At 50.3% G+C, this 14,646-nt stretch overlaps 1 protein-coding gene across 1 annotated transcript in view; it reads right to left on the bottom strand.

The window, feature by feature from the left end:
* Positions 1–9,522: 9,522 nt before the first annotated feature.
* The window catches only part of LOC140192391 (complement component C6-like), a 28,463-nt gene continuing 23,339 nt past the window's right edge, over positions 9,523–14,646 (bottom strand). The window contains exons 5-6 of the mRNA XM_072250038.1: positions 11,324–11,562; positions 9,523–9,960 (exon numbers count right to left, since the gene is read on the bottom strand). Coding sequence (XP_072106139.1) covers positions 9,785–9,960; positions 11,324–11,562 — 415 coding nt within the window. The 3' untranslated portion in view covers positions 9,523–9,784. The remainder of the gene's footprint in view (positions 9,961–11,323; positions 11,563–14,646) is intronic.

Below are 14,646 nucleotides of genomic sequence, written 5' to 3'. Positions count from 1 at the left end.
CCTCACCCTCCCTCTCCCCTCATTCTCTCTTTCCACCCCTCTCTCTCCCCCTCACCCTCTCTCCCCCTCTCCCTCACTCTCCCCCCACCCTCTCTCTCTCCCCTCCCCTCCTCTCTCTCCCCCTCACCCCCTCTCTCCCCTCACCCTCTCTAATCCCTCACCCTCTCTCTCTCCCCCCCTCTCCCCTCACCCTCTCTCTCTCCCCTCACCCCATCTCTCTCCCCCTCACCCTCTCTCTCCCCCTCACCCTCTCTCTCCCCTCACCCCCTTTCTCGCTCATCCTCTCTCTCCCTCATCTTCTCCCCATCATCCTCTCTACCCCTCACCCTTTTTCTTCCTACCCTCTTGCCCCCTACCCTCTTTACCCCCACACCCTAACTCTCCCTCACCCTCTCTCCCCTTCACCATCTCTCCCATTTTCCCCTTTCCCCTCCCTCTCTTCTGATCACCCTCTCTTCCCCCCCCACTCTCTCCCCTTCACCGTCTCTACCCCTCACCCTCTTACCCCCTCATTCTCTCTTTTCCTCTCCCTCCCTCCCCCTCACCCTCTCTCACCCTCCCTATCCCAGGGCAGTTGTCTCTTGTCCTTTGATCTATTGTCTCTGTGACCCGGATTGAAGACAACGTTCCCCAGTGTGGTGACTGTCCTGGGTTTTAGCCTCCTGCTCTCATGCTGAAACAGATGGACTGTCCCAGGGGGCACACCGTGTGGGTGTGGTTGTGGTTGTGATTGTGGGTGTGTGTGGGAGTGAGTGTGGGTGTGGGTGTGAGTGTGGGTCTGGGTGTGGGTGTGGGTGTGAGTGTGGGTGTGTGTGAGAATGTGAGTGTGGGTGTTGGCATGTGTGTCAGTGTGGACAAGCTCACGGACACTTCCCAGATTAGTGACGGTTTATAGAGGTGGGTGACTGTGGGAGTAACAGGAGGATAACAAGTTTCAGAACAGGACCTTCAGCCCATCAGTCCGTACAAACCCTGAACCACAAGATCCCAACATATTCTGCACGCTTTGTCATTCCACCCCAGATTCCAGCACTAGGGTGTAATTAATTCACCGTCCCCTGCACGTTGGGCATCAGAGCGCCCGCTGGGGCGGTGGTGGGCACAATTGTTGGGAAGATGTCACAAACTCCGGACGGACAGCCCCGGCTGTCGGGATTGAACTTGGTGTGGTGGTGACGGCAGTGGGAGAGGGGACCCCAGCTCGGCTGGGATGATAGTGGAGAAACTCACGGACGACGGGATCCTGACCCCCAGCACTCTGCAACACAGAGATCTGCCGAGAGAGCTTCCTGAATGGACCAGATCACGGAGGATCGGGTGGACCTCTCCTTAACAAAGCTCATCCAGGCCATTCCTTCATGGCTGATTTATTAATCCTCTCAACCCCATTCTCCTGCCTGCACTCCGCATCCTTCAATGCCTCACCTAATCAAGACCCTATCAACCTCATTGGGTATATTTAAGGTATACCCAGTGACCTGCTCTCCACAGACGTCTGTGGCAGTGGGTTCCACAGATTCACCATCCTCGAGCTAAAGAAATCCTCTTCTCTGTTCTCTGCCCTCTGGTCCACTGTAGGAAACATCCTCTCCACATCCACTCTATCTTGGCCTTTCAGCATTTGATATGTTTCAACGAGATTTCCCCTTCCACCCCAGAGTGTTCCCTCTAAAGGTGTTCACAGATACACGGACGAACCATGCTCTGAACAGGAGATTTTTACACAGCACTTTATATATTAAAAAAAAATTTCAGCTGCCTGGTAACGAAGGCTACGTGCGCGAGACCATTTCTGTTACTGTGCGGCCGTGCAGCTTAACGCGATCAGTGATCACCACCGTGTTTCTAAACTCCAGCGATTACAGGCCCAGAGCTATCAGAACACTCTCATTCATTAACCCTTTCATTCCCGGGATCATTCTCCTGAACCTTCGCCAATGCCAGCCCATCCTTTCTTAGACACCGTCATCATTATGTGCCATGTCACACGACATGGGTAATCATGGTCTTCCAGCTGTCTTTGACTATGATTGTTCCTGGAAAACTCTTCTACAAAAGTGGTTTGCCACTACTTTATTCTACGCAGTGTCTTTACAGGATGGGTGACCTCAGCCATAATCAATACCCTTCAGAGATTGTCTGCCTGGCATCAGTGGTTGGATAACCGGGACTGGTGATCTGCACCAGTTGCTCGTACATCCATCCACCACCTGCTCCCAGGGCTTCACATTTCTTAGATAAGGAACCCAAAGCTGCTCACAACACTCCGCACGGTCTCACCACTGTCTTATAAAGCCTCAGCGTTACATCCCTGTGTTCGTATTCAGCCCTTTGGGCAAAATATAAATGGGGGAGCGGGGAGCATAGGTTGGGAATTCTTTGCCTACGCAGTGTGGAAAACTGAGAGGAATTGCACTAGCACTGTAGGGGAATCGTCTCCTGAGCGGTGGGGAAAGATCGGGGGGGGGGGAAGAGTGGTGGGAGGGTGTTGTTCTATCAGGAACCAGCACAGTCATCAGGCCAAATGGCCTTCCCTGCTGTCCACGTTCTTGGGCACAGCTCTCCCCCAAGCCCTGGCACGGATCTGGGCACAGCTATCCCCTCCTCTCCCCCAAGCCCTGGCACGGATCTGGGCACAGCTCTCCCCTCCTCTCCCCCAAGCCCTGGCACAGATCTGGGCACAGCTCTCCCCTCCTCTCCCCCAAGCCCTGGCACAGATCTGGGCACAGCTCTCCCTTCCTCTCCCCCAAGCCCTGGCACAGATCTGGGCACAGCTCTCTGCCAAGCCCTGGCAGGGATCTGGGCACAGTTCTCCCCCAAGCCCTGGCACGGATCTGCAGGAGGGAGCATCACCACCCTGCAGTGCTGCGAGTCCTTCGCCCCACCGCACCCCTCAGCCCCAGCACCCAGTCTGACCCCCACAGGGCTGAGGGGGTGGTGAGAGTGGACAGCCCACCCCCTTGGCACACTGAGAGTTGAGAGTGTTCTGCTCACTGCAAACCCCTCACCCCTCACCCCTCGTGTGGCTGGGGCCATTCCTGTGGGTTTGGGCCTACTCCCCTCCCCACCCCACCCGTCGCGGGGTGCCCGAGGAGGGCAGGAGCCGTACCTTCATGCTGTGCTCTCCGCCCTCAGTTTAAGTGACAGCAGCCTGGGTCCGTCCGTCTGCAGCCTCTCTCACAGATCACAGCAGGCACTGATTTCACAATCTGGGGACCCCGGAGGGGAGGTTCTGAAAAACTGGTTCTCATCACCGGCCACCCAGCTCCTGGAAATGCTAACGAGAGGGAGGGAAGGAAGAAGAGACAGTGAGAGAGAGAGAGAGAGAGAGAGAGAGAGAATGTAAGAGAGTGAGAGACAGAAGAGGAGAGGAAGGAAGAGGGAGAGATAAGGGACAGGAGGGAGAGATGGAAGGGAGGAGGGAGAGGGAGAGGAAGGGGAACAGGACGATAAGTGTGTGTGAGAGAGAGAGGAGCCAGGGAGAGTGAAGGGAGGTAGACATGCACAGGTTGGGGATTCGGTGTGTGAGAGACAGAGAGAGAAGGGGTGAGAGGAGAGTGAAGGGGAACAGAGTGAATGTGAGGAAGAAGAGGGATGGTGAGAGACAGAGAGAGGTTTGAGAGAGAGAGAGAGGAAAGAGATAAGAGAGAGGGGAAGAGAGATGGGGGCAAGAGGGCAAGAAGAGAGGGGTATTAAAGGAGAAAGAAAGATATGTGGACAGAGATAGCAAGAAATAGCGAAAGTGTGGGAAAGGGAGGGAGAGGTAGAGAGAAGGAAAGAAGGAGGGAGATGAAGAGAGAGGGGGAGAGTGGAAGGAGGAGAGGTTTGAGGTTGAGTTAGGAGAGAGAGGGTAAGTGACAGAGAAGAGATGGGGGCTGGAGTGAGAGAGAAAGGGAAAGGGGGAAGATGAGAGGGGGTAGGGGAAAGGGAGAGGTGGGGATGAAGAGAGTAGAGAGAGGGCATGAAATACCGGCAGATTGTCAGAAAGCGAGGGAAGGAGTGAGTGAGAGTGAGGGAGAGAAACGGAATCTGGCAGGCTACAGTTAGGAAGTGGAAGTCATTTTAAAAATGATTCTGGAGGGTCAGTGATATGTTCCTGTAAGGGTGAAGAATAAGGAAGGAATAATCAGGGAGCTCTGGGCCTGAAGGAATGGGAAGAGCAAAGAGAAAGCAGCTATTAAGTCTGATGAAATGAAACGCGGAGGCCCTTTGGGGGGAGCTGTCTTCATTGCTCGGTCTGAAGTTTCAGGATGTGGAAGCAGGGTGATGGGCTCCCAGAGTCCAGGGGAGGGGACACATCAAGGCCAGTGTCTGGCGATGGGTGGGGGGCAGGCTTTGGCCTCGCACTTGCACTGAAGAGCGGTGACTGGTTTCTTATGGTCACGTGTACCAGTGTTCACACAGTCGGACGTTCAGCGTGACTATACCTGAAACCACAGCCACTGTGAGACCCAGCTAAGCCTCAGGAGGGGGCAGTTAGTTCTGCAATGGTTCGATTCTGTAACTACCACTCCAATTATAACTATTGAATTAACTACCAGTCCTATTGTAACTATTAAAGTAACCACTGCTCCAATTGTATCGATTGAAGTAACTGCTGCTCCAATTGCTACCAGCACTCTGACTGTAACGATCATCCCATCTGTTACTGTTGTAGTAACTCTACAACTCACTGTCTCAACACCACCAGCCAGTGATCAGGAACAGTTATCACCCTCAACCATCGGTACTCACAGCACCAGCCGGTGATCAGGAACAGTTATCACCCCTCAACCATCAGGCTTCTGGACCAGAGGGGATAACTTCACTCACACCCAACATCGAACTGTTCCCACAACCTATGGACTCACTTTCAGAGACCCTTCATCTCATGTTCTCCATATTTATTATTATTTTTTTGTTTTTCTCTTTTTGTAATTGCACAGTTTGCACGCAGGAGAAGCGTTCCCGTGCAAGTCCGGTGAAGAGCAGTAAAAAGCAGGAAGTTTTTTTTAGCGGAGTCGATGATTGGAGTACTGCGCAGACACAGGAGAAACGTTCCCATGCAAGTCTGGTGAAGAGCTTTAAAAAAACCTGTCTCCAAAAAAAAAAGGGGTGCCATCTAGCACAGCGGTCATCATCAGAGTGGTGTGAGTCAGAGTGGTAAGGCTTTGGCTCAACAGGACTTCGGAGAGAACAGGTGGAGGCAAGGTAAGAGGGTAAGTTCATTCCTTATTTCTTACTTAACTCTTGAGAGAATGGGGGTATGTCTACAGAGCCAGTGTTCTGTTCTTGGTGTCAGATGTGGAATTCCAGGAGACTCCCAGCATCCCCGATCACCATGTCTGTTCAGGTGCATTGAGATGCAACTCCTTGAGACCGTGATAGGAAACTGGAGCTGAAACTCGATGACCTTCGCCTTGTGAGGAAAAGTGAAGCAGTGACAGACAGTTGCTACAGGGGGGTAGTCACCCCAAGGCCGCAGGAGACAGATAAATGAGTGACGGGCAGGAAGGGGGAAGGCAGAACATCAGATAGTGGAGAGCACCCCTGTGGCCGTACCCCTTAACAATAACTACTCCATTTTGAGTACTGTTTTGGGGGGGGGGGAATTGATCTACCGGTGGGAAACGACAGTGGCAGTGCCTCTGGCACTGAGCTTGCCCCTGTGGCTCAGGAAGGTAGGGAATGGCAGAGGATGGCAGCAGTAATAGGGGACTCTTTAGGGAGGTACACATAGGTGATTCTGTGGGTGCAAAGAGCAAACACGGATGGTAGTTTGCCTCCCAGATGCCAGGGTCTGCAATGTTTCTGAACACGTCCACAATAGCCTGAAAAGGGAGGGTGAGCAGCCACAACTCGTGGTACATATTAGTACCAGTGTCATAGGCAGAAAAAGGGAGGAGGTCCTGAAAAAAGAATACAGGGAGTTAGGAAAGAAGCTGAGAAGCAGGACCTCAAAGGTAGTAATCTCAGGATTGCTGCCTATGCCATGAGACAGCAAGGATAGGAATAGAATGAGGTAGCAGATAAATGCATGGCTGAAGGATTGGAGCGGGGGCAGGGATTCAGATTTCTGGATAACTGGGATCTCTTCTGAGACAAGTGGGACCTGCACAAAAGGGACGAGTTGCACTTGAATCCGAGGGGGACCATATTCTTGCGGGCAGATTTACTAGTGCTATTGGGAGTGGTTTAAACTAAATGGCAGGCGGATGGGAACCAGGATGATAGAGCTGAGGGTGAGCCAGCAGGGTTACAAGTAGATGATGGGTGTATCATGAATGTAAGGAAGGACAAGCCAATGATTGGGTACAAATACAGACAGAGCAAAGAGTTAGATTGTACCACAGAGGCAAAATTCAAAAGGGTGAAGAATGCAGGACTGAAGGTGCTGTATTTAAATGCACATAGCATTCGGAATAAGGTGGATGACGTCGTGCACAATTAGAGATTGGTCGGTATGACGTTGTTTCAGTTATACAAGAGTTTTTTCAGTTATATAAAGAGTGAAAGGAAGGCGAGAGTTGATACTGGACCACTGGAAAATGATGCAGGTGAGGTTGTACTAGAAATAGCAGATGAACGTAATGGGTACTTTGCATCAGTCTTCACTGTAGATGACACTAGCAGTGTGCCAGATTTCTGTGAGTGTCAGGGAACAGGAGGGAGTGCCATTGCTATTACAAAGAAAAATGTGCTAGGCAAACTGAGCAGTCTTGAGATGGATAAGTTACCAGGACCAGATGGACTACATCCCAGAGTCCTGAGAGAGGTTGCTGAAGAGATAACTGATGCATTGGTCATGATCTTTCAAGAATCATTTGATTCAGGAATGGTCCTGGAGGACTAGAAAATTGCAAGAAGGGAGGAAGGCAAAAAAAAAGGGTTATAGGCCAGTTAGCCTAGCCTTAGGGGTTGGGAAAGTGTTGGCGTCTATTTCTAAGGATGAGGTTTCGGGGTACTTGGAGACTAATGATAAAATAAGTCAAAGTCAGCATGGTTTTTGTGAAGGGAAATCTTGCCTGACTAATCTGTTAGAGTTCTTTGAGGAAGTAACAAGCGGGGTGGACAAAGGAGAGGTAGTGGATGTCATTTACTTGGATTTTCAGAAGGCATTTGATAAGGGGCACACATGAGACTGCTTAACAAAATAAAATCCAATGACGTTACTGACATGGATAGACGGATGACTGACAAGCAGGAGGCGGTGAGTGGGAATAAAGGGGGCCCTTTCTGGTTGGCTGCTGGTGACTAGTGGTGTTCCGCAGGGGTCAGTATTGGGACTGCTGCTTATGACATTGTTTATCAATGATTTGGATAATGGAATTTGTGGCTTTGTGGGAAAGCTTGTGGATGTTACAATGATAGGTGGAGGGGTAGGTAGTGCTGGGGAAGCAATGCAATTCCAGCAGGACTTAGACAAATTGGAAGAATGGGCAAAAAAGTGGCAGATGGAATACAGTGTTGGGAAATGTATGATAACGCATTTTAGTAAAGGGAACAATAGTGCAGACTATTATCTAAATGGAGAGGAAGTTCAAAGAACAGAGATGCAAGGGGATGTTGGAATCCTCGTGCAAGACTCCCAGAAGGTTAATTTATAGATTGTGTCTGTGGTAAAGAGGGCAAATGCAATGTTGGCATTTATTTCAAGGGGAATAGAATATAAGAACAAGAAGATAATGTGGAGGCTTTATAAGACACTAGTAAGGCCGCACTTGGAGCATTGTCAACAGTTTTGGGCCCCATATCTCAGAAAGAATGTGTTGTCATTGGAGAGAGTCCAGAAGTGGTTCATGAGGATGATTCTGGGAATGAAGGAGTTAACATACAAGGAGCGTTTGGCAGCTTTGGGCCTGTATTCACTGGAATTTAGAAGAATGTGGCGGGGGGGATCTCATTTAAACCGACTGAGTATTGAAAGGACTAGATAGTCTGGATGTGGAGAGAATGTTTCCTAGGGTGGCGGTATCCAGAACTGGAGGGCACAGCCTCAAAGTTGAGGGGTGACCTTTTGGATTAGAGGCAAGGAGGAATTTTTTAGCTGGAGAGCAGTGAATCTGTGGAATGCTCTGCTACAAACTGTGGTGGAGGCCAAGTCCGTGGGTACATTTAAAGTGGAAGTTGTTAGTTTCCTCATCAGTCAGGGCATCAAAGAATATGGCGAGAAGGCAGGTGTATGGGGTTGAGCGGGATCTGGGATCAGCCATGATGGAATGGGGGAGCAGACTCGATGGGCTGAATGGCCTAATTCTGCTCCATTGTCTTATGTACTTTTACACATGCAGGTATATAAACTTTGATAGTACATTTATTCTGAACTTTAAACTGAGCTATCACCTGTGGCTCCATTAGTTGTCTGCATGTAACAGTGGCCAAACCCCAGAGCACTGCTTTAACAGGTGGGCTAAACCAGGTGAGGGCATCCAGCGGCCTCATACTCCGTTAAGATGGGGCTTGCCTGTCCTTGTCTGTGAAGTCAGCTCTGGCGGTCTGGGCGGATGAGATCTACGGTGAGATCCAGTGGCCAGGAAGGCAGTTTCGTAGCGTTTTGTGGAGAGGAAAGGATGATGTCATAGCTATCCATTGCAACCAAGTTTGTGATGACCACTCGTACCACCGGGCCCAGACTGCCGAGGTTGAGAAACTGGAACTGGCCTGGGGAAATGGGTTTCAACTGTAGAACCTCCCGCTCAGGTTTCTAACTCTCATCCTCAGGTGCGGCAGACGACAATCACTGTCTATCACACAGAGCAGACGTGATGGCCAAATGACCTACCTCTTATGGTACCAAGATACAGTGAAAGGCTGTTGTTTGCCTGTCAGACAGACAGATCATTTCCTACGTCAGCACACTGAGGTTGTACAAAGCAAAACAGAATATAGAATGAAGTGTTTCAGTTACAGAGAGAAACAGTGTAGGCAGACAATAAGGTGCAAACCCCATGCCAGGCAGATTGATTGACCTAGAGTCAATCTTATCATACACGAGGTGCATTGAGGGGTCTGATAACACCAGGCTAGAACCTGTCCTTGAACCTGGTGGTACGTGCTTCCAGGCTTTTGCATCTTCTGCCCAGAGTGGGGGAGAGAAGAAGAGAGAATGTCTGGGGTGGGTGAGGTCTTTGATCATGTTTTATTAAGGAAGCAAGAACTTCACTCAGCCCATCACTGAACTTTCCCTCAACCTATGAACTCACTTTCAATAGACAATAGTGCAGGAGTAGGCCATTCGGCCCTTCGAGCCAGCACCGCCATTCACTGTGATCATGGATGGACATCAAGGGATTTCAAGGGATCTTTATCTCAAATTCATTATTTATTGTTTATTTATTTATTATTATTTCCTTTATGGATTTGTGCAGTTTGTTGTATTTTGCACTCTGTCTGTCCATCCTGTTGGGTGTGATCTTCCATAGATTCGCCGGTGTTTCTTTGTACTTACTGTGAATGCCCACAAGAAAATGAATCTCAGAGTTGTACTGGGTGACATATATGTGCTTTGCTAATAAATATACTTTGAATTTTTTGAACTTTGAGAAGTGTTCAAGGTGAAGTTTAATTGTTATTCAACCATATACATGAATACGGCCAAACAAAACAGCGTTCCACCACTGAGGGAGTCCACGGAGGGGAGGCTGGATGGATCGTGAGTTGTAGATATCTCAAGAGTGGAATAAAATAAACCTCTCAGCCCGGTGTCAACACCTCAGCTTTTCTTTATTAGTGGGCCAGTGTTACTCAGGTAAGTAGCAGCTACATAGCAAGCTTGCGGTTCCGGGAGGTTGCGGCAGGCGCGTTTCTACATCAGCTTGAGGGTGGCGGAGGGGGCACACATCTGAAACGGGATCTTCCTGCACTTCAGCGTTCCCAGAAAACACAGGCTGACCCTCTTCGGCCGCGAGCCTATCACGATGCAGTAGCTGTCGGCCCCGGCCTGCGGACACTGGTTGGGAAGAAGGCAATGACAGACGGACCCTGCAGACATAGAGCGGGGAGAGGCTGGTCAAAGGCTGCTTTCCGGAGGGGCAGGAATGTCCCCACCCCCCACCCCCTGTGGGCAAGCAGTGTAACAACAACATATGGGGCACTGTAAGGGACTTGAGGACCCGAGTCCTGATGGTTGAAAAGGATCGGACTTCATACCCTGGGGCATGGGAGAATAGATTGATAGAAGTATACTGCATTACGAGGGGTGTAGATAGGGTAAAAGCCAACAGACTTTTTCCACTGAGGTTGCGTGAGACTAGAACCAGAGGTCATGCATTAAGGGAGAAAGGTGAAACATTTAATGGGAACCTGAGGGGGAACTACTTTGAACTTTGTTTATAAGCTACCCCTGTTTGACTTCTCAAAATGCATCACTTTGTATTGTCACGATTAAGTTCCACCTGGCAATGTTCTGCCCAGCTTTCCATCTGATCTGAATCGTGCAGTTGCTCACCACCTAAACCACCACCACTAACTTCAGAGCCTTCTGCACATTGAATTAGGAGTTATGGGGAAAAGGCATGTCGGTGGAGATGAGTCCATGGTCAGATCAGCCATGATCTTATTGAATGGTGGAGTGGGCTCGACAGGCCAGATGGCCGACTCCTGCTCCTATTTCTTATGTTGACTGTGACCCTGCTACTGAATTTTCATGCCTTTAGGAACATCATTCCTGTGTCTGACAGAGTTTTAGAGCACTAAAGATCAGAAACATCCCATCCATCCTGAACTGTTACTCTGCCTCATCCCATCAACCTGTGCCTGGACCAGAGCCCTCCATACCCTCCCATCCCCGTACTGATCCCAAGTTCTCTGAAACGTTGACCTCACTCCGCCATCCACCATTTCCACTGACAGCTCGTTCCACTCTCTCACCACCCTGAGTGAAAAAGCTCCCCCTCAGATTACCCTTAAACATTTCACCTTTCACCCTTAACCCATGACCTCACCCACCTCAGTGGTGAAAGCCAGCTTGCATTTACCCTATCCATATCCTCATAACCGCGTATACATCTGACAAATCTCTCCTACACTCCAGGGAATAAAGTCCTAACCTATAAACCCTTTCCCTGTAACTCAGGTCCTAAAGTCCCGGCAAAAACATTGCAAATTTTCTCTGCACTCTTATTGCTCTACCTAGAACATGACATCCCTATCTGGGTCCTAAACTATGGTGAATATGATTTTCATCGGCTGGATTTCTCATCTGCTAATCCTGCCATGTGAGCAATTAGCCAGGGAAAGCCTACATCTGGGTTAGTGCCCAGCTGACTCTGCGTGGTCTCAGGTTCCGGTGGACGGTTGGGGGTCCTTCCGTGCTGCTGGACGGATCTATCCACTGGGAGCTTACCTGTGCACTGTTCCCATGGACCACAGCTGTCCAGGGACCCACAGGGCTGCCTTGTGCTCTCCGCCAGTAACTGGGCTCGCTCCACCGCCCACGGGAAGTCAGATTCCCTGCACTGTCCCACCTTCACCAGTTCCAGGTGCTGCCCCTCACACCTGTCCGCCAGGTAGGCACACCGGGAGGTGCCCACCAGCATCTGGGCCGCGACATCAAACATGCATATCTCAGGGGAGTGGGCCGGTCTGCAAGTACAAAGGCAGAATAAGGGTAGTCACACTCACCCTCACAGCCAGCCACCTGCACACACACTCACCCTCACACCCAGCCATCCCCACACCCTCACACCCAGCCGTCCCCACACCCTCACACACACATACACGCACACTCTCGCACCCAGCCGCGCCCACGCACCCAACCGTCCCCATGCACAAACATACACACACACACACACACACACACACACCCTCACACCCAGCCGTCCCCACACCCTCACACCCAGCCGTCCCCATGCACAAACATACACACACACACACACACACACACACACCCTCACACCCAGCCGTTCCCACACACTCACACACAGTAATGCACACTCACACTGTCACACACACACTCACAATCCCACATTCACCCCCCCCGTCACACTTACCCCCCACCCCCCAGTCACACTCACTGTGTTGGGGGAAGGCTGGGGGCTGAGCGGAGAAGTTGTTTGGCCAGGATCTCTCCCATTCAGTGCCCTATAGAATTATTCAGCACCCACCATTTGTTCACATAAATGACAGATAAATAAATAAATCTGATAGATTTAAGTCCTTGCTAGCTTTGCACAATGTGATGAAACACGATTTGCCCATTCCTCCTTGTAAGTTTGCTCAAGTGTGCCACGTCAGTTCGGAGGTGGAGGTAGGCAGCAATGTTGAGGTCTTGCCGGGGTTGTTCGATCGGGTTAAGGTCAGGACTCTGACTGGGCCACTCAAGGACATCAATTTCCCTCATTTGAAGCCACTCCATGGTTCCTCTGGCACTGTGCTTTGGGCCGTTGTCCAGCTGAAAGACAGACTTCCTCCTCAGTTTAAGCTTTCTGACAGATGCTAGCATGTTTTTATTCAGAATCTCTGTATTCATCTTCCCATCAATCCTGAACAGATTTCCAGCTGCTGAAAAGCTTCCTTACATCAAGATGCTACCTCCACCATACTCTACAGTAGGGATGGTGTTACCTGACTGATGCACAATATTAAATTTACACCACACAAACTGCTTAGTGCTGAGGCCAAAAAGTTCCACTTCAGTCTCATCTGACCACAAGATGTTCTTCCAGATCATCTCAATGATGCTTTGAAAAGTCTTTATAGACAAGGATATATTTTTTTAAAGCCAGGCCTTCTTCCTTGCCACTCCTCCATAAATACCCTTTTTGTACAAGGCCTCAGAGCCTGTGGAGCAGGAACCTCATCTCCAGTTACAACCACTGACTTCAGCGGAGGGGTGGCCTGACCTAGGCAGTGTGACTGTGGTTTCATATCTTTTCCACTTTTTCACGAAGGACTGCACTGAGCTCCAAGGAACAGTATGTTCGGTGCCTTGAGATGGTCTTGTACCCTTCCCCAGATTTGTGCTTCCCTATTATCATACTGCACAGGCGCGTGACGTAGGCAGGACAGTGCGGAGAGTTTAAAAAGGAGACCACCCTATACAGTGGGCAGCGGTCGGAGCGGGCAGCGGAGTGAGCGGTAGCAGAGTGTAGGGCTTTGGCTCAATGGGCTTAGGTGGTAACGGGAAGAGGCGAGAGCGGGGCGCCAGCTCTTTTTTTTCCCCTTGGCGAATCGGCCTGGACAGACAGGAACAGCAGGGCTCACACAGCTAACGGTATGAGCTAACGGTTTAATAAGTTCTTGGGTTTGTCGATGTAAGTGGGTGAATAGACTTATTTTTCCCCTGATCCATTCCTGCAGAATTAGATAGCATTCCTGCAGGGTTAGTGCTTTGTTCAGGGTGTCAGATGTGGGAATCCTGGGAGACCTCCAGCCTCCCTGATGGCCACATCTGCGCCAGGTGCACCGAGATGCAGCTCCTCAGAGACCATGTTAGGGATCTGGAGCTGCAGCTTGATGACCTACTGCTTATCAGGGAAAGTGAAGAGGTGATAGACAGGAGCTACAGGGAGGTAGTCATCCCTAGGCTACAGGGGTCAGAAAACTGGGTGACTGTCAGGAGAGGGAAGGAAAATGCCTGGATAGTGGAGAGCACCCCTGTGGCTGTCCCCCTCAGCAACAAATATCTTGTTCTGGATATTGTTGAGGGGGTGACCTGACAGGGGACGCCCACGGTGACTGGGTCTCTGGCACTGAGCCTGGCGCTGTTGTGCAGGAGGGAAGGAGGGAGAAGAGGAATGCAGTAGTCATAGGGGATTCCATAGTCAGGGGAACGGACAGGAGATTCTGTGAGCCTGATAGAGATACACGCATGGTGTGTTGCCTCCCAGGTGCCAGAGTACGGGATGTCTCGGATCAGGGCCAGAATATTCTGAAGGGGGAGGGTGAGCAGCCAGTTGTCTTGGTACATGTTGGTACCAATGACATAGATAGGACAAAGGAGGAAGTCCTGAAGAGAGATTTCCAGGAGTTAGGAAGGAAGCTGAGAAGCAGGACCTCCAGGGTAGTAATCTCGGGATTGCTACCTGTGCCACGTGCTAGCAAGGGCAAGGATAGTAGGATCAGGCAGATGAATGCGTGGCTGAGAGACTGGTGCAGGGGGCAGGGCTTCAGATTCTTGGATCATTAGGATCTCTTCTGGGGGAAGTATGACCTGTTCAAAAAGGACGGGTTACACCTGACCTCGAAGGGGACCAATATCCTGGCAGGAAGGTTTAATAGAGCTGTTAGGGAGGGTTTAAACTAATTTGGCAGGGTGATGGGAACCGGAATGACAGAGCGGAGGAAGGGGAAAACAGAAATAAATCTAAGATAGTGAGCAGTAAAGATGTCAGGAAAGACAGGCAGGTGATGGGGCAAATTTGCAACCATTGGGATGAGTTGCAGTGCAATAAAGTTGCAGTGAAATCAAAGCGAAAAGTACCAAATACTGGTCTTAGGGTGCTGTACTTAAATGCACACAGCATAAGGAATAAGGTGGATGATTTTGTTGTACAGCTACAGATTGGCAGGTTTGATATTGTGGCCATCACTGAGACGTGGCTAAAGGATGCATGTCTCTGGGAGCTGAACGTCCAAGGATACACGGTGTATCGGAAGGATAGGAAGGTAGGCAGAGGGGGTGGCGTGGCCTTATTGGTAAGAAATGATACTAAATTAGAAAGAGGT

The sequence above is a fragment of the Mobula birostris genome, unplaced genomic scaffold (genome assembly GCF_030028105.1).
Source record: "Mobula birostris isolate sMobBir1 unplaced genomic scaffold, sMobBir1.hap1 scaffold_1317, whole genome shotgun sequence".
Classification (NCBI taxonomy): Eukaryota; Metazoa; Chordata; class Chondrichthyes; order Myliobatiformes; family Myliobatidae; genus Mobula; species Mobula birostris.
The sequence above is the reverse complement of the archived record's forward strand: the minus strand, read 5'-3'. Positions and strand labels throughout refer to the sequence as shown.